This window comes from Marmota monax, unplaced genomic scaffold (assembly GCF_021218885.2).
Source record: "Marmota monax isolate L192 unplaced genomic scaffold, Marmota_monax_Labrador192_F-V1.1 WCK01_AAM20220418_F8-fsc00006, whole genome shotgun sequence".
In the NCBI taxonomy this organism is placed as follows: domain Eukaryota; kingdom Metazoa; phylum Chordata; class Mammalia; order Rodentia; family Sciuridae; genus Marmota; species Marmota monax.
The window spans coordinates 9144067-9165818 of NW_026693712.1; the positions used below are offsets into that span (position 1 = coordinate 9144067).

The 21752-nt window shown below is 52.3% G+C and overlaps 1 protein-coding gene across 3 annotated transcripts in view; it reads left to right on the top strand.

The window, feature by feature from the left end:
* Positions 1-21752, top strand: part of Camk2a (calcium/calmodulin dependent protein kinase II alpha) — a 62460-nt gene that overhangs the window by 13261 nt on the left and 27447 nt on the right. For all 3 annotated transcript variants that reach the window (XM_046460165.2, XM_058584223.1, XM_058584222.1), the window contains exons 2-9: positions 2413-2507; positions 9326-9385; positions 16000-16054; positions 16943-17008; positions 17090-17162; positions 19774-19876; positions 21129-21212; positions 21348-21442. In XM_046460165.2, coding sequence (XP_046316121.1) covers positions 2413-2507; positions 9326-9385; positions 16000-16054; positions 16943-17008; positions 17090-17162; positions 19774-19876; positions 21129-21212; positions 21348-21442 — 631 coding nt within the window. The remainder of the gene's footprint in view (positions 1-2412; positions 2508-9325; positions 9386-15999; positions 16055-16942; positions 17009-17089; positions 17163-19773; positions 19877-21128; positions 21213-21347; positions 21443-21752) is intronic.

The following is a 21752-nucleotide window of genomic DNA, read 5'->3' on the forward strand; positions in this document are numbered from 1 at the left end:
CTGTCCATCTGTGTCCTTTATCATATCTTTTGTTCTATAATAAGTAAATGTGTTTTTCTGAGCTCTGTGAATCATCATAGAAAATTCTCTAGCCTGAGGAGAGGGTTGTGGGAACTTGCAGTTGCCAGCCAAGTTGAACAGAAGGTAACTTGGGGACCCACTGCTAGGGACGGGCATCTGAGATGAGGGGGCTGTCCTGTGCATGGAACCCTTAACCTGTGGGGTCTGCACTAACTCTAGAAAGCATCGTAATAGAATTGTGGAACACAACTGGTGTCCACAGAGTAGAATGGGTTGGTTTGAAAGAAGCTTTTTCTCTATTTGGTGACCAGAAGCACAGTAGGAGTGAGTCGGGGAAAGGAAGTTTTCCTATACAAAGGGGGCTCCAGGGATCAGAGGAGGGGCCTCACAGCAGGAGCAGAGTCTTGTGGGGGTCACAGGGCCTACTGCTTTCTTTCTGGTGAAGAACAGGCAGGGCTGCACACCTCAGGGCGGACCTACCATTCTGCATGGATTCTGGCCTTTAGCTTTCCTATGAGGTCGTATTTCCGGGTCCCTTGTGTTCATCCTGCCTCTGTCTTCCTCTTCCTTCTCTAGAGCTTCCTGACTGCTCACTTCCTGCTGCCCAGGTGTGGATTCAGAGATAGTGGACCCAGGCTATGAGCAGGGCAGACCTCCTGTCAGAGGCCTCCTCTGCTCCTGTTGGTCTCATCTGAGTGACTTGGCTTGCCTGTTTTCTTGGGTGGGGAGATTGAAACTTGGAGGCTGTGTTGGGGAACCTGGGCAGGAACCCGAGTGGGCTCACTTGGTGTGGAAGTCAAACACCCGGAAGTGCTGATCTCAGAGATGTGGCCCTGCCTGTAACTTGAGCCATCTACACGGAGCTCCACTAGACCTCAGAGTCCTGAGCCTCCACTCTGGTCACAAGGAGTCAGAATGGCCATTTTAGCAAGATGGCTGGATGACCTGTAGGAACACCTGTGTTTGGGAAGTCTGCCCAGGAGCTCCTCTTCTTGCCATGAGTATGTGTTTAGGGCAGTGATGGTTGTGGCCAAGGTCACTGTCAGGCCCCTTGGAAGCCTCCTTGGTGTGAGTTGTGGGGCCAGATTGCCTCTGTGGGACAGAGCAGAGTGTAGCGCTTGGTGGCTCCTCAGCTCCAGATCCAGCCCTTAGGCTGGTCCTGCCCTCAAATCCTTTTGGGATAAGACTCCAATTGGGAAATTATCTAGACTTCTAGGTTTTCTTAAAAAATTAAATGATGTGGGGTGATGAGCTCCATTGCATGGGACAATAATCCATTTCCCCATGAGCTCTGAAACCCATAGTCCTTCCCCCAAGTTCTCTTCTGGTCATGGATACTTTGAGGATAAAATCCCAGGAGCCTCTTAAAACACAGGAAAGGATGCTCAGCCTCACTCTTAATATGATAATTAAAATCTAAATCAATATCCATTGTCATTTTCCATCTCTCTTACCAGCAAATATAAAAAAAGGTTGATAACACACTGTGTGGACAGTGGCAGAGGGAATCGGTCCCCTCACATATTAGTGGGAAAGTAAGCTGGTGCAATCACTAAATAAGATGCACAGTCTCAGTCTCTATCAAAATTGCGAAACAATGTCTACCTCTTGACCAAAAAACACCCATTCTAGGAATTCATGCCACAGATGTGTGCTCACATGGGAAATGTAATCCTAATACCCAGTACAAGGTTAGTCAGTAAGTATAGAACTCTTACAATAACTAAAGATTGAAACTAACCCACTTGCCCTTCACTAGGGGACTGGCTGGTAAAATACAGGACAGTCATACAATTACATATGATATAATGAGGAGCTCTTTATGTTTTGATATGAAGAATGATCTCCAAAATACATTAGTAACAGAGAAAAGAGAAAAGGAGGGTACAGAACAGCTTTGTGAGGGGGTAGGTATCTGCATAAAGAGGCATAAGAGCCAGTAGCAGTGGCTACCTCCAGAGAGGGGACTTCAGAGGTTGGGGTACAGAGTTGGGGGGAGTCTTTTCACTGTCTGTACTTTTTAAAAAAACCTTTTGAACTTTGAGTCATGTCCATATGTTACCTATTCAAAGAATAAAAGAAGCTAAAGATTTATTTAAGAGACCTGGATTCTGTGGTTCCACCACTACAGGATTCCAAAGCTTTGTAACTTGGTGAGCCAAAGTTTTGGTGACCCCAGGAGGCTGATCTTGAGTGTGACCAAGCTTCTGGGTCCCTCTCTGGCTCTCTCCAGCCATGCTGTTCTGAGCTGGGCCACAGCAGTCCCTGTGCCCCTGAGCAGCTCCAATAGAGGCTTCCCTCCCAGCACCGAGCAGCTGTGGTGTGAACTGCAGTGTCTCCAAGGACACAGCCCCGGGCCTCTCACCTTCTCTGCCTTCTCTATCCTCCCAGGGGAGCCTTCTCCGTCGTGCGCAGGTGTGTGAAGGTGCTGGCCGGCCAGGAGTATGCTGCTAAGATCATCAACACCAAGAAGCTCTCAGCCAGAGGTAGGTGCCTGACCCAGGCCTGCCCACCTCCAGGCTCCCCTTCCCTGCCGCCCTCCTCCACCCCTGGGCTTAGAACCAAGACCCAAGTCCGTCCCCCTGGATGTTGGCATGGGAGTGCTCCTGCCATCCCCTCTGCCTGATACCCTAACCTGCCTGCTTACACGGCTGGCCCTGTCTCAACCTTCAGTCTCAGCTCTGTTACATCCTTGGAAGAGCTCCCCTGGCCACCCAGTCTGAGGGAGTCTCCCCTTTTCTGTTTCATACTGTTTATTTCCGTCATGGCTTTCCCCTGACCTAGCCTCATCCTATTTGCTGGTCTGTCTCCTTGTTTAACATCTTTTTCTCTGGACTGTAAGCTCCAAGAGGGTGGGCGGGTCTCATTCTGAGCTCTCTGCTCAGCACCTGGGACAGCGCCCACACTAGCTACTCCAAGAGCCCAGTGAACTGCAGGTGAGCTCTGGTTCAACCACACCAGCCCACTCTCTGGTCCCCAAACAAGTGGTCTTGGAGGTGACCTAGGTTTGCGGAAAGATAGCCAGCTAATTCTAACTTGCAGAAAGGTTTGGGAACCTCAGGCCTAGGACCTTACCAGTGGTCCTGGAACATCAGCGTCAATGTGCCTGTGAGACTGTGAGAAATTCAAAGCACTGGGCCCCACTCCAAACCTAAAAAACCCCAATCTGCATTTTAACAAGATGCCTGGGCGAGTCACATGGACATGCAATTTTGAGAAGGCTGCCCAGAAAACTGCTCCTCATTGGCCTGTGTTGAGGGGCAGTAATGGCGGGGACCACGGTCGGTGTGTTGGAGAAGATACTGTCTTCACAGACGCCAATCTCCATCCCAAATGAAGCAGTGTGGGAGTAGCCTCTGGGCCCATCTGCTGAGGGTGGTTCTGAGGGATGGTGTGGGTGAGGTGGTGAGCTATGCAGAGGAAGGGAGCCATCTCGTGAGGGCAGGCTTTGTGTCCAGGTGTTTGAGAGGCGCAGCTGGCAGGCCTAGGCTTCCTGGAGGTCCCGCTGTACGGGGTGCCCCCGCTGCTCCCTGCAGGCCTCCCGGCTGGCTCCGTGTTGCACTCTGTGTTGCTGCCCTTCATCTCTCCAGTTCAGTGCTGTTGGACCAGCGCTTTCTCCTAGTCACTGACCTCCCCTGGTGTCCTGCCGGGACAAGAGGCTCTGCAGAGGCGGGGCCTCTGAAGGCCCAGGGCTCACCCATGGCATGGCAGGGTGAAAAGGCCAGACTAGTGGAAGTTCTGGAGCCAGGGGCAAGGAGCAGGGTGGGCAGGAAAGCTGGCAGGAGTCAGAAGGCTGGCTCTCATGTCCAGAGGCCTGGATTGGCTTTACCGTGGCTGTGTGACTAGTGGCAGTCTTGTGGCTTTTCTGTGCCTTGTGTCTCTGGGGATCAAGGGAGATGTCCCAATCTCTGAGACAGAGGGAGGATGTGCTTAGAGTTATAACTTGGTGGTGACAGGATGAGGTTGTCCAGAGGGGTGTTAGGAATAGTGATCTCCCTGGATGCTGGGGGACTGGAGGGCCTTGCCGCCATCTCAGGGGCACACACACACACACACACACACACACGCGCACACACATACATACACACATACAGAGGCTGAGAGACATAGGTGCATAGGAGAGTGGAAAGGCCACCTCTCTGTTTGGGAGGTGACTAAGCGTTCCTGGGACAGTGTGTGCTCTGGCTATAGCGGCGGTCACCTCCAAGACCCTCCCTCTGGCTATTGGTTGAGCTTTGGCCCCGTGGCCCAGGCCTAGGTGAGTTTGTGAAGAGTGGGGGCAGGGAAGTTATGGGGAACATTCTGGAAGAAGTCTGCCAACTGCCAGGCTCTGCGCCCAGCGGGAGAGGAGCAGCACCTCTTTGTTTGTCACTCACGGTGCCTCCAGGGGGGTCTAGAGCTGAGCTTTTGGCAACACACTCTGAACTCCTCCTGCTGGCACTCCTGGGGGACTTCTGGCAGCTCCCGCAGGGGCTGTGCCCATGGGGGCTGGAGGGGCTGGGGGCATCTGTTCTACCCTCCCAGGGAGCTGCGGCTTCCCTGTCCCCACCCTGCCTGGCCTCTCCTAGCAAGTGATCCTAGCAAGTGATTCCCAAACCCAGAAGCCATTTCTATATGTATCTTAAAATTAGTCTTAAAAAATGCTTATAGTATAATTCAAAAAACTATAAAGAAATTAAGTGAAAAGTAAAATTTTGCCTGTCCCAATCCTTGCCAAATGTCCCTGGGAGTCTTCTTAAAAATGCAGCTGCTGGAGCTCTGTGGGTGAGGGGTGGAGTCAGCGGGTGGCGGGTGGAGTCAGTCGATGTGGACCGAGCTCCTGCATGGCAGAATCTGGTCGCTGCAGCTGGCTGGCAGAGGCTCAGAGAGGCTCCCCGTGCCCCTCCTTGTTAGGGCTCTGGACATGTGGGTGTGTCCAGTGCAGCCAGAGGAACTAACTTGGGGACTGTGAGCTCCTGACTCCATGCCCCACCCCCAGCCCAGCTGGGTCACTAGTGAGGCTCCCAGGGGCTGAGTCTCAGGACTGGGTGGGAAGCAGAGTGGGACCTCATTGGGCTGCACCTGAGTTCATCGCAGTCCTTCGAAGGAGCCCCAAGGAGGCAGTAAGGCACCTGTCTCCTTTCTTCCCCAGTCTCCTCCCCACCTTGCCTGGACCTTGGAATTACTTCTCCAGCCTCCCAGCATTGGTAGCCCTGTTGATGCCCTATGCAGCCAGGGGGCATTTCCCGTTCCCAGACTCGAGGCCTCTTTCCTCCCTGGCTCGTGTGCCCCCTGTCTGCTGGAGCCCAGTCCCTCTGGACACAAAACCGCACCAGATGTGTGACTGTACTTCCTCACAGGCCTGGGCTGTCCTGCCCTGCCCTGCCCTGCTGGGACTGTCTGGCCCCCAGGGACCTCATCCAGTGTCCACCAACTTAACCTCAACACCCTGTCGGTGAGCTACCCACCCAGGGAGGGAAGAGTGCTCCCAAGATGTCACGGCGGGCATTAGAGATGATGCTCCCAGGTACCAGACAGGAAGCTGGAGACTCTTGGCTTCCGGAGACTTCTTACCAGTGAGGGACTCTTCTGAGCTGGATGGACTGTAGAGAATTAATGAATTATCAGAAAGGGAGGCAACACAGGGTGGTCATTATGGGTGCGTACTGAAATCCAGCTCAGCCGTTTGTCTGCACTGCTACCCTGGAAAGCTGGCTGGGAGCTTTATCTTAGGCCCTGGGAAGTCGGCAGGGACCCACAGAAGAGGTCTGCCCTCTGTGTGCCTGTTTTCTAGGGAATGAAGCTGAAAAGAATATTAAACACATAAATTAGCTGGGTAGTCTCAGGAAGAGGTGAGCGATGTCAAGAAAGGCAGGATAATGGGGAAGCAGTGGGACAGGAGGGAGGCTCTGCAGGAGGTGACATTGTCCTGGGACCTTCCTATGAGGAAAAGGCAGCTGTCCCTGGGAAAGAGAGTTCCAGGCAGAGGGAACTGCATGTGTAAAGGGCCTGTGGTGCAAAGGGGCTTGGTGTGCCTGAGGCCAGAAAGGTGATTCTGTGGCTGTAGTTTCCTGCCCACATGAGGCAGTACCCAGCCTGCTACTGCTGGCTCGGGTGGAGTCTGGATCATATCATAGGTACATGGGGAAGCTGTTGGAGTTTGACACCAAGGAGTGACAGGATCTTACTTAGAGTTTTAAAGAGCTACTTGCTGGGTGCTGTGGTGCATGCTTGTAATCCAGTGACTGAGGCGGGGTGGAGGGGAGGGCTCAGGCAGGAGGATCACAAGTTCAAAGTCGGCCTCAGTAACTTAGTGAACTTCTGTCTCAAAATAAAATATGAAAAGGAATGGGAATGTTACTCAGTGGAAAAGTGTCCCTGGGTTCCGTACCCAGTACTGCAAACAAATAAATAAACAAATAATAAAAGCTCTTCACCTGCCATGAATGATTGTGTGGGGCAGGGAGTGAGGTCCTCAGAGGTCTGAGTTCTAAAAGGGCCACCGGACAAGTGATTTTGATAAGGGGGTCAACATTTTTTTTTTTTTGGTCATCGGGCCTCCATCTCCCCATCTACACATCAGAATGAGAAGTCAGAGGTCAAGAGAAACATGGTCCCTGTCTTGAGGTTCTCCATACATTAGAAAATGACAATGTTGCAAAGACGGTTACAAATGTATATATTTGCATCCAATAAATACTGCTTTTAATGGTGAAAGGTACCATGCAGGGCAATTGTGATATGCCTAAAATGATAATCCCAGTGGCTCAGGAGGCTGAGACAGGAGGATCACAAGTTCAAAGCCAGCCTCAGCAAAAGTGAGGCACTAAGCAACTCAGTGAGACCCTGTCTCTAAGTAAGATACAAAATAGGGCTGGAGATGTGGCTCAGTGGTCGAGTGCCCCTGAGTTCAGTCCCTGGTACCCCCATACCCACCAAAAAAGATAAAAACGATAGCTCCTGGCATTCCAGTAGGGAGGTCTGGTAACCTGACACAAGTTGAACGTTGTGTGACCAGCGTGCCACCAGTGGAACTGTGCTCCTGGCTGACCTCACGTGGAGAAAACACCAACATTCCAGATTTGGGCTCTGCATGTGTCACCTGGGCCAGAAGATTCCCTGTCCCCTCGGATAGGCCTGGCCTTGACCTGCCTGACTTCTGGTTCTGTGGAGCTGGGGTGGGGGCAACTGTACGAAGCAGGGAGAGGGTCCAGCTCCCTCTGAGTGCTCCCAGTCAGTCCTTGATGGGAGGCCCCTCATTTGCCCAGGAACCGACATCCTCTGCCCTGGAGGAAACAGGAGACTGGGGGCGGGGGGAGCTGGATGCCTCCCCAACCCCCTCCTCTTCCCTGGCCTGCAGCAGGTCTTTCCCCGGGGGGCTGAGCCTATGGAAACAGAATTGGACTTAATTGCTTTGCTGATGGCAAAGCCGCATTTCAGCATCATCTTGGCTTTGGTAGCCTGGAGGGCAGCCAGGGAATGCTCTAGTGGAGGAGGAGGGGGAGGGGGAGCTGGGTGCCCAGGGACAAGAGCTGGGACTTTCTCCATCTCTGTCACCTTCCTGGGTACCTCCTCTGCAGGGGCCATTCAGTGGCCTAGGTTTTGGTTCTGGCTTAGCCTCTGAGCATCTTTGTGAGTTCCCTTCTGCAGGCTCCACTTTTCCCACCAGCAGATGGGGGCGGGTGGAGGCGGTGGCTCTGTGTTGGAGCAAGGAGAACAGCTCAGCAGAGTTTAAAGCCCAACTCGGAACCCGACTCAGCAACAGTGAAGCCTAAGCGCTCAGTGACACCCCATCTCTAAATAAAATATAAAATAGGGCTGGGGACGGGGCTCAGGGACCAGTGCCCCTGAGTTCAATCCCTGATACCCACTGCCCTCCCCCCAAAAAATCCCAACTCTGGAGCCTGACTGCCTGGGTAAAAAGCATGGCTCCCTCACTCCCCGTGGGGGAGATGGGGGACAAGTACTTACTCTATGAACCTCTGTTTCTTCCTCTATAAAGCCAGAAAAAACGATAGTACCTCTCTCAAAGGTTGTCGTGAGAGCTTTAATGGCACATAAAGCACTCTGCACAGGGCCTGGCACATGGTAGATACAGGTTGAGCATCTCTGAGCAAAACACTCTCAGTCCAAAATGCTGCAAAATCCACGACTTTATGAGAGTTGACATGCAGCCACAAGTGGGAAATTCCACTCCATGAAACTTCATTTCATGCACAAAGCTATTAAAAATATTATACCTTCAGTCTGTGCATAAAATGTAAATGAAACCAAAAAAATTTGTGGCCCGCTTGAGTCCCATGCCCAAGGTATCTCATTATGTATATGCAAATATTCCAAAATCTGAAAAATTTTTTTTGAACTCTGAACAATTCTGGTCCCGAGTGTTTCAGATAAAGAACTCTCAGCCGGTATTCTTCATTTACTAGTAGCTTCTCTTTAACCATTTTGTTTTAAAAAGTAGACATTAGCTATGGAACTGTGAGAAAAGCACCACAAAGGGGATTGGAAAAACGGCTGATCCTGAACAAGACCTCTCTCCCCGTGGGTGGGGAGACCCAGGGGCCTTGGGCAGGGGTCATGGAAGGCAGGGTGAGAATGGGGGGGCCAGGCTGAGGCTGTCACTTACCCTGCAGGTCCCTGGTCCCAGAGTCCTCAGAAAGGAAATCGGCAATAGCTCTTCTGGAGAGAATAGCCACTCCTTTAGGAAGATTCATTCATCGAACATTTGTTCTTTCATTCAGCTATTCTTGAGCACCTACTGTGTGCCAGGCATTTAGGCAGATGCTGGGGTACAACACAGCACCTGCTCTTAAGGATGCAGATGTCCATCGGGGCCCTGAGAGTGCAGAGGAAGGCCCTGCACTCAGGATAGGTGGCCAGGAGCTGGTGACATCAATGAACGGACGCGTGGGAGTGAGTGATGGCCGGTGAATGGCAGCTGGGAGGCCGGGAGATGTTCCATGTTGGAGAGTTGCTTGTTCCCAGAAGGAGGTGGCCAAGTGTAGAGGTGGAGGTGTGGCGCTCAGCAGGGACATCTGGGCGAGGGGCAGGAGTTGGCATCCTGGGCTGCTTGGCCCAGGAAGAGTCTAGAAGAAGGCCCCACCTTTGAGAGCCCTGGAAACGGAGGCCCACAGAGGAGGAGGCCTCACCTGGCCTCCCTGCCTCCCACTCGCCCCACTGCCTTCCTGGAGCTTCCCAAGGCCCAAAGGCCAGCTCCTCCAGCCCGAGCTGCCCTGGCAGGGGCTGCAGAAAGAGGTCCTGGGGAGAGTGGGAGCTGGAGGCCGCTCCCTCCCCTGTGACTCACCTGGCGTTTGTGTTTCAGACCATCAGAAGCTGGAGCGTGAAGCCCGCATCTGCCGCCTGCTGAAGCACCCCAATATCGGTAAGCCTGGAGGCCTGGGGTGCCCACGTGGCGGCCCCTGCCTTGCCCATCCTGGGGTTAATGCTCCTGGCCTCGTGGAGGGCAGCTGCTCCCTCTGTGGTGGAGGCAGCGGAGGTGGGAAGGGGGTGTCTTTGATGGCTTCCACCTGCCGCCAAGATCAGCGTGTTCCCGGGGAAGGTGAAGAAAGTCCCTTCCTCCTGCCCCACACTGCGGCAGCCTCCCTCGGAAAAGCTGTTTCAGGAAAGCTCCCGAGGCCCAGACGGAGATGAAAATAGGTCAGGGGTGCACTGGGCCCTGACCTGCGCCCACTCCCCAGATTGGTCCCCTGCTAAGTCCTGGGAGACCTGCTACCACCTGCCTCTGAGAGACTGTGCCCAGGGGGGGCCAGGACAGAGCCAGGGCAGCAGCACTGAGTCCCCTTACTGTGCACCTGAGGGTTGACCCCTGCCAGTCAAGGCTAGGGTTAGGAGGGGAAGAGCTCAGCTGTCCATCTGTCTAGTTCTGTCGGAGATTGGCTGTGTGACCTTGGGCAGGAGCGCTACCCTTTCTGAGCCACTTTCCCTATCTTCGTGAGGAGGGGGCTGTGTGGATGAGGGCTTGACCTTCTCTAATCACCTGGGCACTTTGTGAAAAGTGCTTCTGACTCACCGTCTGGGGTGGGGCCTCAGGCTTTGCAGTCCCCACAGTCGAGAGGAGATGCCAGGCTGCTGAAAGAGAGCACGCCTTGCCAGTGAAGGCCTCCCGCTCCTAGGGATGGCTCCACCCTGACAGTGCCACATGCATCGCATCAGGAGGGGAGCCTCTCTCTGTGTCCGGGGCCCCAGGGGTTAACGCTCCTGCCAGGAGAGGCCCCAGGCTATTGATGTCCAGGAGGCCCCTTCCCTACTGCACAGCAGCAGCCAGGGGCCAGGACCAGCGGCAGAGAGGGGGCAGCCAGGTGCTGGCCTCAGCAAGGAACCTGCTTGGACCCTGTCCCCATCTGCTAACTTCCCATTGGGTGGCCCTGGGCAGTGCCCACCATTCAGGGCCTTCTACCCGCCACTGTGATGGAGCGGGTTTGAACTATCTCCATCTCTGGTGTCTCCATCTCTGGTGATAAACCTTGTGGTTCTTACAGAGGCTGTGGGCTTGGGAGAAGTGGGGGGGGGGGCTGCTGTATAACTGCAGCTGTCTCAGGTCAATGTTGCCTGCTGTGCGCACCCCTCCGATTCCCAACCAAAAAGCGGGGGCAATGAATTGTGGGCTCTGGCGTAGACCGACTGAAACTCAAATCCGGGGGTTTGCTGTATTACTCTGGACATATTGCTTAGCCACTCTGAAGCTCAGTTTTATCCAGAGGATGGAAATGATACCTGCCTCATAGATGTGATAATTAGATAGAGCATAATGCAATGACAGACCCCAGGCAAGTGCTTTGTGATTGCTAAACTGCCCTTCCCGGTCCTTACTTTCTCAAAGAAGGATCTTATCAGAAGACACCCTCTGGGGGGCGGGGCTGGGATTGGCTCAGCCTTAGAGCACTTGCCTAGCACGTGAGAGGCCCTGGGTTCCATCCTCAGCACCACATAAAAACAAATAAACAAAATAAAGGTATTATGTCCAACTACAACTAAGAAATAAATATTAAGAAAAAGAAGACACCCTCTTGCCTGAAACTCCATAAGCTTATCATTGCTCAGAGCCATTGAGATTGTAGGTCATCGACAGAGACACCATAAAACATGCTGATTAAGAGGTTCAGACACATCAGGTCTCAATCTCAGCTCTGCTGTTTACTAGGTGTTTGAGATTGGAGGGATGTGAACCTCTCAACCTCAGTATCCTCCTCTGTGAAGTTGAAATAATCATGGTACCCAGCTTCTAGAACTGTTGGGTGGGTTAAAGGAGATAATGCACTTGGCCCCAAGCTACACTCAGAAGTGACAGCTGTCATCTTCATGGCTGTCATCGTCACCGAGACATTTCTTCCTTCCTTCATACACCTGATGTCAAGGGCGCCTGAGGACATACCACAAGTCGGGGCCTCTACTAGGCCCTGAGGATGTGTGGGAGAAATGAGGACAGGGTGGGCATGGCTGGGCATGGCTGGTACCCAGGGCTCTGGAGGGCAGAGCTGAACGTCTAGCCAGGAAAATCGTGGAGGAGTCTTGAGCCATGGCCAGGGCTAGAAGGGCCTGGGAGGGGCCCAGATATCCTCCCAGCAGCTGCTTCCAATCTCCTTGCAATCTCCCCAAAGTGCAAGGAGACAGATGCGGCTGCAGAATCCAAGAGGGCAGCCCGTGCTCAGAGGAACTAGCCTGCATCTCACCCAGCCTGCGTGGCAAATTCAGACAAGGACACTGAGCACAGTCTACATGTGGCCACTGCCCAGCCCCAAGACGACCAGGTGAGGGAGGTGCCTGGCTCAGCACAGGTTGGTCCAGCTGGGGACAGCAGTACCCTGCTCTCTGCACCACCACCACCCATGCTGGGGAAGGCCCCAGAAGGCCACCCAGGGCTCAGGGATCGTGGCCTGTGCTAGGGACAGCCTGGGGGCTTGGTAGGTGATTTGGGCTGGGAACGGGAATTGTGATGGGCCAGATGTCTTCATTTATTGAGCTCTTCCTAGCACTGAGTACTACTGAGTACTCTACAAGACCCCTCACATTAGCACCCGGAGCAGGCCGACTTGATGACACTCATTAGGAATGCAGGCTCAGGAGGCTAAGTCGTTTGCCCAAAGACATGGCTTGTAAGAGGTGGACATATGAGGGGACTCAGTAGGCCTGACTGCGAGTCCACGTTCCTAGTCACTCCACTTAGCTTCCCAAGTGGGCATCTGGGTGTCGTGTCAGGGCACCCAGGGAAAAGAGCAAGTGCTGCCCTTCAACTTCAAGACAAAAATTGCATCCACTGGAACCATCACGGGAATGTCAGAATTTCATAACTCTGGCTGCATTACTGAAAACTAGGTTACAAATTTGTTCTGTGACAATATTTAAAAGTCAAATGACAGTATAACAATGGTCCAGTCACTCCACCAGGAGGCAGGGGTACTACTGTAGCCTGCTGTTCTTGAATCCTTTCCTCTCCTTCCTCAGGGCAGCCTCCATGATAGGAGGGGAGGCTGTGTGTGAACACGACACTGAGAGAAGTCCTGTCCCCTGGGCTCTGAGGGGTGATTCTGCTCTCTCTCTTAGGGACTGAGGCAGACTCCAGTGCTGTTGTATAGGTGGTGCACTGCCCAAGTGGGGGCTGGTGTCCAGGCTCTGTGCCCCTGCCCGGCGACTCAGAGGGACAGCATTTTATAATAGCGCAAAGTCATCACAGAGCAGGAGTCTGCGCCACAGAAAATCCCTGCCACCTTCGGTCTGTTTTCCTGATCCTTGAGGGTGGGTCTGGGACACCTGTCTTTTGGGAGCTCCTTCCAAAGGTGTGGACCAGGTTCTGAAACCCCTTCCTGAGATGGTTCTGGTGGCAGCTTGGCTTCTCAGAGCTTCTCATACTCAGGAAAGGGACATTAAGACCACCTCCTTCTAGGGTCAAGAAGGTTGCACTCCCTGGGACCCATTGGAGGAAGATGGAAGAAGAAAAGGGTCTTTTACATACCCCCCCCCCCCACACACACACTCAGAATCCACATTAGTTGCAGATAAACGGGACGGCAAATACTTTTTGAAGTCCTTCCACTAGCTGTCCACCTAGAGCTGAGATCGGATGCCATGTGGGTCTCCCCAGTCACACCTGGGCATGTCGTCTCAGGTCAGGTCTCCTAGAAGCAGGGCCTGAGACAGGGGTGGAGTCTCTGCAAGCAGCTGGTACTCCTTCGCAGTCGGGGCTCTGGAGGGGAGGTAGGATTGCTGGGTTCCATCAATCAAATGCACAGCTAAACACACACATGAATTGTAAAAGTTTAGCCTGCATTTACTTTTAAATGCACTAAAATTAAAACAGATTAATAGAGGAACAGTTAGAAGGGTAGTAAAATTAGTATAGGAAAACGGGAACCGGAGTGTGTATAGGGGTTTTCACATGACTGTATGTATGGATTTTTAAAATAATAAAATGTTGTAAATTAAAGCAGGATTATCCTGTGTACATCTTGAGATTATTATTTTTTGGTTTAAATATATTCAAAACATTTTGGTTCTTATGTATTAGTAGTTATCCTTATTTAAGAATGTCTTAAAATTTTAGCCTGGTGTGGTGGCTCATGCCTGTAATCCCAGTGACACGAGAGGCTGAGGCAGGAGGATTGCAAGTTCAAGGTCAACTTCAGCGATTTAGCAAGACCCAGTCTTAAAAAATAAAAAAAGACTGGAGACATAACTCAGTGGTAGAGGGCCCTTGGGTTTTAGCCCCATTACTACAAAAAAAAAGTATTGAATTTTTAAAAAATATTTTAATTTTGTTATTTATTTTTATGTGGTGCTGAGGATCAAACCAGTGCCTCACATATGCAAGGCAAGCGCTCTGCCATTGAGCCACAACCCCAGCCCAAAGTCTTAAAATTTTAATTTGAATTGGTGTCCTGGTCGTTCTCCATCTCTGGTGCCCCGTTCCCATCCCCTGCAGACACCCACCTGGGACTCTATCCAGCCTGTCTCCTAGTTCACTTTCTAAACTTGATGTGCAAATATGAAAGCCACAGCAATTCAGGGGACTCAGTATTGAGTCAGAGATACAGGCACACTGCACAAATCAGTGGCACTAGGATTCACAGTGAAAAGCGAGTCTCCCCCATGATCTGCTCCCCAACTCCCTTCCCCAAAGGCAGCCCCATGCCCACTTCTCTGTATTCTTCCAGAGAAACTTATGTCGTATAGAAGCTTAAACACTTCCTTCAATTTGTTTATTTATTCTTTTTAGTTATACATGACAGTAGAATGTATTTTGACATATTATATACCTGGGTATAAATTCCCATTCTTGTGTACATGATGTGGAGTTACACTGGTTGTGCGTTCATATATAAACATAGGAAAGTTCTGTCCTATTCATTCTACTGTCTTTCTCATTCCCATCCCCCCTCACTTCCAACTCCTCTCCCCCTGTCCAATCTGGTGAGCCTCTCCCCAATAATGTGAGTCAGCATCTGCATATTAGAGAGAACAATTGGCCTTTGTTTTTTTGAGATTGGCTTATTTCACTTAACACCATACTCTCCAGTTTTATCTATTTACCGGCAAATGCCATGATATCATTTTTCTTTAAAGCTGAGTAATATTCCAGTAATATATCACATATTCTTTATCCATTCATCTGTTGAAGGGCATCTAGGTTGGTTCCATACTTTGGCTATTGTGAATTGAGCTGCTATAAACATTGATATGGCCGTGTCACTGTAGTATGCTGATTTTAAGTTCTTTGGGTATAAACCCAGGAGTGGAATAACTGGGTCAAATGATGGTTCCATTCCAAGTTTTCTGATGAATCGCCATACTGCTTTCCATAGTGGTTGCACTAATTTGCAGGCCCACCAGCAATGTATGAGTGTGCCCTTTTCCCCACATCCCCACCAACATTTTTTTGTTACTGCCATTCTGACTGGAGTGAGGTGAAATCTCAGTCTAGTATTTAAAAAAACATTTTTAAATTTGTTCTAGTTAATTACACATGACAGTAGAATGCACTTTGATACACCATATATAATGGAGTATAATTTCTTATTCTTCTGGTTGTACATGATGTAGAATCACACCAGGAGTATATTTATATATGTACATAGACTAATAATGTCTGATCCATTCTACTATCATTCCTACCCCATACCCCTCCCCTCCCTTCACTCCCCTACCTAATTTATAGTAACTCTATTCTTCCATAACTCCCCCGCCCCCATTGTGAATTAGCATCCACATATCAGAGAAAACATTCAGCTTTTAGTTTTGGGGATAGGTTTATTTTGCTTAGCATGATATTCTCCAGTTCTATCCATTTACCAGCAAATGCCATAATTTTATTGTTCTTTAAGGCTGAGTAACATTCCATTTTATAATATACCTACACACACACACACACACACACATATCCCATTGTTTTCAGTGTAGTTTTAATTTGCATTGCTCTAATTACTAGAGATGTTGAACATATGACCATGTGTATCTCATCTTCTGTGGAGTGCCTGTTCAGTTCCTTGGTCCACTTATTGATTGGGTTATGTGTTTTTTGCACACTTTCTTTTTAAAAAGAACTATACATACTGCTTTGCACTTTGCTTTTCCATCAAACAATACAATCTGGAGATGATTCCAAGCCAGGGGATCTAGAACTGCCACGTTAACAGCCATGTGATTTTCCATTGTGTGGATGAAGCATGATTTTCAGAGCCAGCGTCCCCGCCCCTATGCCATGTTCATGTTTAGGTTGTGGTACAGGAAAGGTTGAGAGCCCTGTCCCGTGAGAAGTTGGTTTTGGCCCAACCAGAGGCATCCCCAGGCCTCTACCCTTCCTTTCAGAAGCACAAGAATAATCTGGGAGCTCTGGATTCCTGGGAATTTGGCCTGAAGAGGTGACAGCTCCTCGGCAGGCAGCTCAGGCTCATGTCCCTCCTGCCATAAGATGGGCTGCAGGGGACGTGGGGGGTGGGGAGCAGTGTGTCCAGGTGTAACCAACTGCCTTGACCTCTCCCACAGTCCGGCTCCACGACAGCATCTCTGAGGAGGGACACCATTACCTGATCTTCGACCTGTGAGTCTGGCCCCACCTGGGATGTGGCATGGGTATGGGGGTGCTCTGTCAGGGTCCCCAGCGCTCCCTGGCTGGGTAGAATTCCCTCTTCTGGTCTACATGTGGTAGGTCTGCTCTTTCCCCAGATGTGGTAGGTCTGCTCTTCCAAGCCCTCCTAGTTAAACCGTCAAACACTTTTAACTGTGATCATATACTTATTTATTTGGGTACCGGGGATTGAACTCAGGGGCACTCAGCCACTGAGCCATGCCCCCAGCCCCATTTTATATTTTATATAGAGATAGGGTCTCACTTAGCGCCTTGCTTTTGCTGAGGCTAGCTTTGACCTCACAATCGTCCTGCCTTAGCCTCCCCAGTCACTGGGGTTACAGGCTGCGCCACCACTCCGGGCCATATATTTATTTTTGTTTCTCTTCTATTCGTGGCTAGTGATGCTGGTTCACCATTCATAGGGGTGATATCAAGTTTCCTTTCGGATGGGTTTGATTTGTCAAAGCAGGCAGGCGATGGCAGTCTTCCGTGGAGGGTGGCCTGGGAATCAGCAGTGACTCTGGTCTCATCTGTTGGCGGGGATCATGTCCGTTGGGGGCAAGGACATGGAAAGAACTCAACCAAACAGTGGTTGGGCTCCTCCAGCGGTGACCCTGCAGTGTTCTGGGTGCCCTCCGCCACCAGCCAGGACCCTGCCCGGGGCGGGGTCTGAGGGGCGGGGGAGGGGCCAGGGGAAGGGAGGGTGTGTCCGTGGTGGCGCCCAGGGGCCTCAGGTCCCTCTCTTTTGGGCTGAGGTTCTGAGGTCCCTGGGCCCCGTCCCTAGCTTCTGGGGGACTCCTCTAGGCAGGGTGGCGCCTGGGGCTTCTGTGGGAGGGTGACTGCGTGCCTGTCCCCCAGGGTCACTGGCGGGGAGCTGTTTGAAGACATCGTGGCCCGGGAGTATTACAGTGAGGCTGATGCCAGGTAAGCGCAGGGCAGTCCTGCCCGCTGCCCGCTTGGCGCGGAGGCCTGTCCCTGGGCTGACCCTTCTCTCTCTCTCCCCAGTCACTGTATCCAGCAGATCCTGGAGGCCGTGCTGCACTGCCACCAGATGGGGGTGGTGCACCGGGACCTGAAGGTGAGCGCCCGCGATGGGTGTGGCCAACCGGAGTCCGCCCAGCCCAGGGCCCCTCTGCCCTTCCCCGCTCCCATCGGAGCGGGGTGCAACTGGAACCCCTTTTATTTTCCTGTTGGGCGGGAGGGAATATCCCCCCACTGTCTGCGGAGGAAGCTGAGCTCAGGAAGGCAGAGCGGCTGGGTTTGGGCCCCAGGTCTCCTGACTCCCAGCCCCAGTGCAGTTAGACCGCCGGGGCCGTCCGGGGTGCAGGGCGAGGCAGAGTCCTGGAAAGGTCCAGATCCCAACCAGGCTACAGTTGCTGGAGCTGCTTGGTCCTGATTGTCTCCCCTCTGCCTGCTTACTCCTCCTTGGCGGGATGTTGGCTGAGAGAGCTCCCTGACCCAGACTCTTGTTAGGGTCTCAGGCAAACGGGAAGGAGAAAAATAGGACTTGGGGACCTCGGAGTACCTCTCTTTCCACCTAAAGAGATGGGCAGGACGACACAGCCTATGACTGTCCTGGCCATTCAGCCTTGCCCTCTTTTCTTGGACATGGTAGACCTCCTCTGCTGGGCTTCATGGCATCAGGGGCTGGGAGCATCCTGGTTTTGCAAAATAGGACGTTAAGGTTGAAAGAGTCCAAGGGCATGGATTTCAGTTGTGCCTGAGCAAGGAGCACGGAGCCCAGGCCTTCCAACCGCAGGCCCTATAACCTCAGAGTCCAGTACCCAAAGGCCACTTCAGACAGCCCGTACTTTTCTGCAGCAGCCAGCCCCTTCTAGGGTGACCCTTTTGTGTATCCATGGAGCCTCTGCTTATTTGGCCTTCAGTGACAATGAACTTACTTCCCATGGGGTTGCCCCTAGCTGTCCCTTGCTCTTTCCTGTTGTGGGACTCTGTCCTGAACCCCAGTTTGGAACCACACAGATATCAAGCCTTCCACTCTAGAGAGACCAGATCAGCTTTCTGGTAACCCTGAAGTATTGGCGGGGTGGACTCCGCTTTCCTACCCATATGTGAGTTCCAGGCCCTCCTTACCCTGGGTACCTCCTGGGTGCTCCATTTGTTCCAGGCCCCTCTTGGGGACACTGCTCTGATAAGCACCCTTGCCCACCTCTAACTGTCTTTGGCAATCCAAGGCTTCTGACCTGTGCCCTGGGCAAGGTCATTGAGGTTTGATCCAAGAGGGTCTCTGGCCAGAGGCAGGGCAGCTCTCCCCGAAGGCCTGTTCCCATTATAGCTCCGGCCCCTGCCCGGGTGGAGGAAGGAAGGAGGAGAGGCTGCCCAAATTTAGGCCACTCTGGATGCACTAATTAGAGGCACATTCATCAAATCAGGGCAGGACGGCCACTGAGACCCAGGGCACATCGAAAGTACAGTCCCTAGAGGACAAAGGCAGTCTTCAGGAGCCAGACAGGGGGAGCTGTATTTGTGTGGGTCCAAGCTGGCTTTGACGGGGAAAGGTTGGAGGTGGGACCCCTCGAAGCCCTGCTGCAGAAAGGGTCAGAGGAAGAGTGGGAGCCAATTTTCTCCAGGAGTCTCTTGGCTCCTCCCCAAGCAGCCAAGCTCAAGCCTGACAGTTCGCCTCAGCAAGGTGCTTTCCGTGAACTGTCTGGGTTAATCCAGACACCACCCCATCAGGGAGGCCTTGTCTCCATTTCCCTGAAGAAAAAAACTAAACTCAGAGAAATGAAATTATCTGGTGAAGTTCCACAGCATAGAAGTGGCAATCCTGGGACCTGAAGCCAGGATGACCCAAGAATGGAGGGAATCTTAGTCTCTCTTTGTCCTGAATCCCAAGGTGGAGGGGGACCAGCAGGAAGTGGAGAAATTCTGAGGGTCTGAGCCAGTGGAAGGTGGCAGCCTCAGTGACCCAGAGGACAGATGTGGGGCCTCCCCCCAGGTCAGCTGTGGTCCTGGGGCCAAGCTCCATCATCTCTCAACCTATAGTGATTAAGATGGAGTCAATCTTTGTCTTGAATCTGACTCCACCCCTTCCAGCTGTGTGATCTTGCTTAACCTCTCTGAGCCTCGGTTTCCTTAACTTTATACATATGATAAATATGTAGGTAATAAGAGACAACACAGATGACACCTGATGACTCCTTCTTTCCATGGAGTAATCATGGGTGGGGGAGTTTCTTTGAAGGAGTATCGTGAAGGTGAGCTGGAAGGCAGAGCAAATCAGGCAGGGGAAACAGGAAGTGCAAAGGCCCTGAGGTGGAAGGTGGCAGAACTGTTTCAAAGGATGTAAGGTCACAGTGGAAAGCAGAAATAATGGCATCTGACCCAAGGGGTTGTTGGGATGGTGGGTGAGAGGATGCACTTGGAACATAGTGGCTGGTACACAGCAGGACCCATAAACCCTGCTGCCTCTTTCTTGTTGTGGTGGTGGCCTTAGTACCCCCACCCTGTGCCCAACCTCCCCTCAACCCAGCTCCAGACTTGGTGGTGGCTGGTGGAGGAAGGTGTAGAAGATGGAGAAATTGCCAGGGAATAGCTCCCTCTCTGGTCCTGGGGCCGGGCCCCTGGGCTGTGTGGCAGCTCTTCCTATGAGCCCGGTCCCCAAGGTACGCTTCTGAACCTGCTGTCTCTCGCCCTCTCCTCCCCCTTTTCTTCCTGGTCCTGGGAAGCCGGAGAACCTGTTGCTGGCCTCCAAGCTCAAGGGCGCTGCCGTGAAGCTGGCTGACTTTGGCCTGGCCATAGAGGTGGAGGGGGAGCAGCAGGCATGGTTTGGTGAGTGGGGCGGGAGTGGCAGGGGTGGTGGGGGCCAGCCAGGGTCCATGCTGCACAGTCCACCCCACCCAACCTCTAGCCAGTCAGTGGGTGGTGCCCACCCTGTCTCCCTGGGGCCAGGTGCAGGAACAGGGCCATCACGAAAACCATAACATGGCTTCTTCAGGTGAGCCATATGGTCACTGTCAGCAGGGGCTTCTGTGGGCAACCTCAGCCTGGATGCTGCAGATGAGGAGACTGACTAGGAAACTCGGAAAAGGTCAAGAGCTTAAGAGGGCTGGAGTTAGGACTTAAGCTCAGATGGCCCAGCACTCTCTGGGATTTCGGTATAATTCAAAATCTGGTTATACTTTTTAGTGGACAATAATGATCAGTGGTCAAGGACCAGAGCTCTGGGTTCAAGTCCCGACCCTGCAACTTATGAAGTGTGAGGCTTTAGCAGAGTCATTTCACCTCTCTGAGACTTTGTTTTCTCAACTGTAAAATGGGGATAATCATAGTATGTTCCTCAAGGTCTGTGTGAGGATTAACTAAGACTAGGCTTGTAAAGTGCCCTGCCCAAGTTCAGCACGCACACCCAGTAACTGGTAACTGTTCTATGATTACTTGCTAAAATATTTTGTGTGTCTTTTATTTGACTTGATCTTCCCCCAAACACTGGGTATTTAAAACAGGAATCCCTAATCCCTAATCCCTGAGGCTCTAAAGTAAAGAAACTAGATGAGGAAATTAGGAGCAAAGCTGGAGTTAGGGACAGGCCTCTTGCCTCTCATGACCATCTCTGACAAGGCAGTGGGGAGTGGGGGATAGGGATGTTAGCTCTCGGTGCAGAACTGGTATGGCAAGAGCTGAAGGCTACCAATAGTTGGTTGGTAGAGGGGGTGGGAGGGCTGTTCTGGGAAATTTATCAGACGAGATTGGGCACATTCAGGGTTGTATGGCCGTAGACAGTTCTGGGAAATTTATGACCCTGATCAGGACCCTGCCGGAAGGAGCTCTGTGATTGATTACAGACTTTGCCATGGGGAGTGGTGGCCGGTGTGCTAGGTGCCTGTCTACCCTGGCCTAGGGACTTTGCTGGCTTACAGAGCCCACCAGGGTTGCACGGTGTAACCCTAAGCTCTGGGGGCCAGAGGCTGTTTGTTCCAGCTCTAGATGACCCTCATCCCCTCTCCCAGCAGGATCTGGCTCCAGATTACTCACATGCCAATCTCTGTGTGTCTGTCTGCCTGTCTGTGTGTCTGGGGAGCAGGGTTTGCAGGGACACCTGGATACCTCTCCCCAGAAGTGCTGCGGAAGGACCCATACGGGAAGCCTGTGGACCTGTGGGCCTGCGGTGAGTCCATCCAAAGGCCTGCTCCTCCCCTGGGCCACCCAGGCCCTGGGTCCCCTCACTCCTTTCCATCACCCTGCCTTCATCTCTCCTCCCCGCAGGGCAGGGGGCTGAAGGTTCTCCTGGTCTTCTCCCCAGGGGTCATCCTGTACATCCTGCTGGTTGGATACCCCCCATTCTGGGATGAGGACCAGCACCGCCTGTACCAGCAGATCAAAGCCGGTGCCTATGATGTGAGTGTTGCTCCTCTCTCCAGCCACCCTGCCCCTGTCATCCTGTGGTCCCCTTCTAGTGAAGCGCAGAGATCTGAGGAAGGACATCTTCCTCCCACCTTTCCAGTCCCCCTAGGTTCCCGGCCACTTTCTAGAGCTGGGGCAAGGGATGAAGCCCAGGGGAGCCTGAAGATGGGCAGGGCCAGGCAGCTCAGGAGGTGCCTTATGATTAGGAGCTCCAAGTGACGAGATCTGTCCTGCAGGGCCCTAGAGGGCAGAAGGGAGGGGGCAGCCCTGAGCTGTATTTTTTTCATTTTTTCTCTCTTTTTCT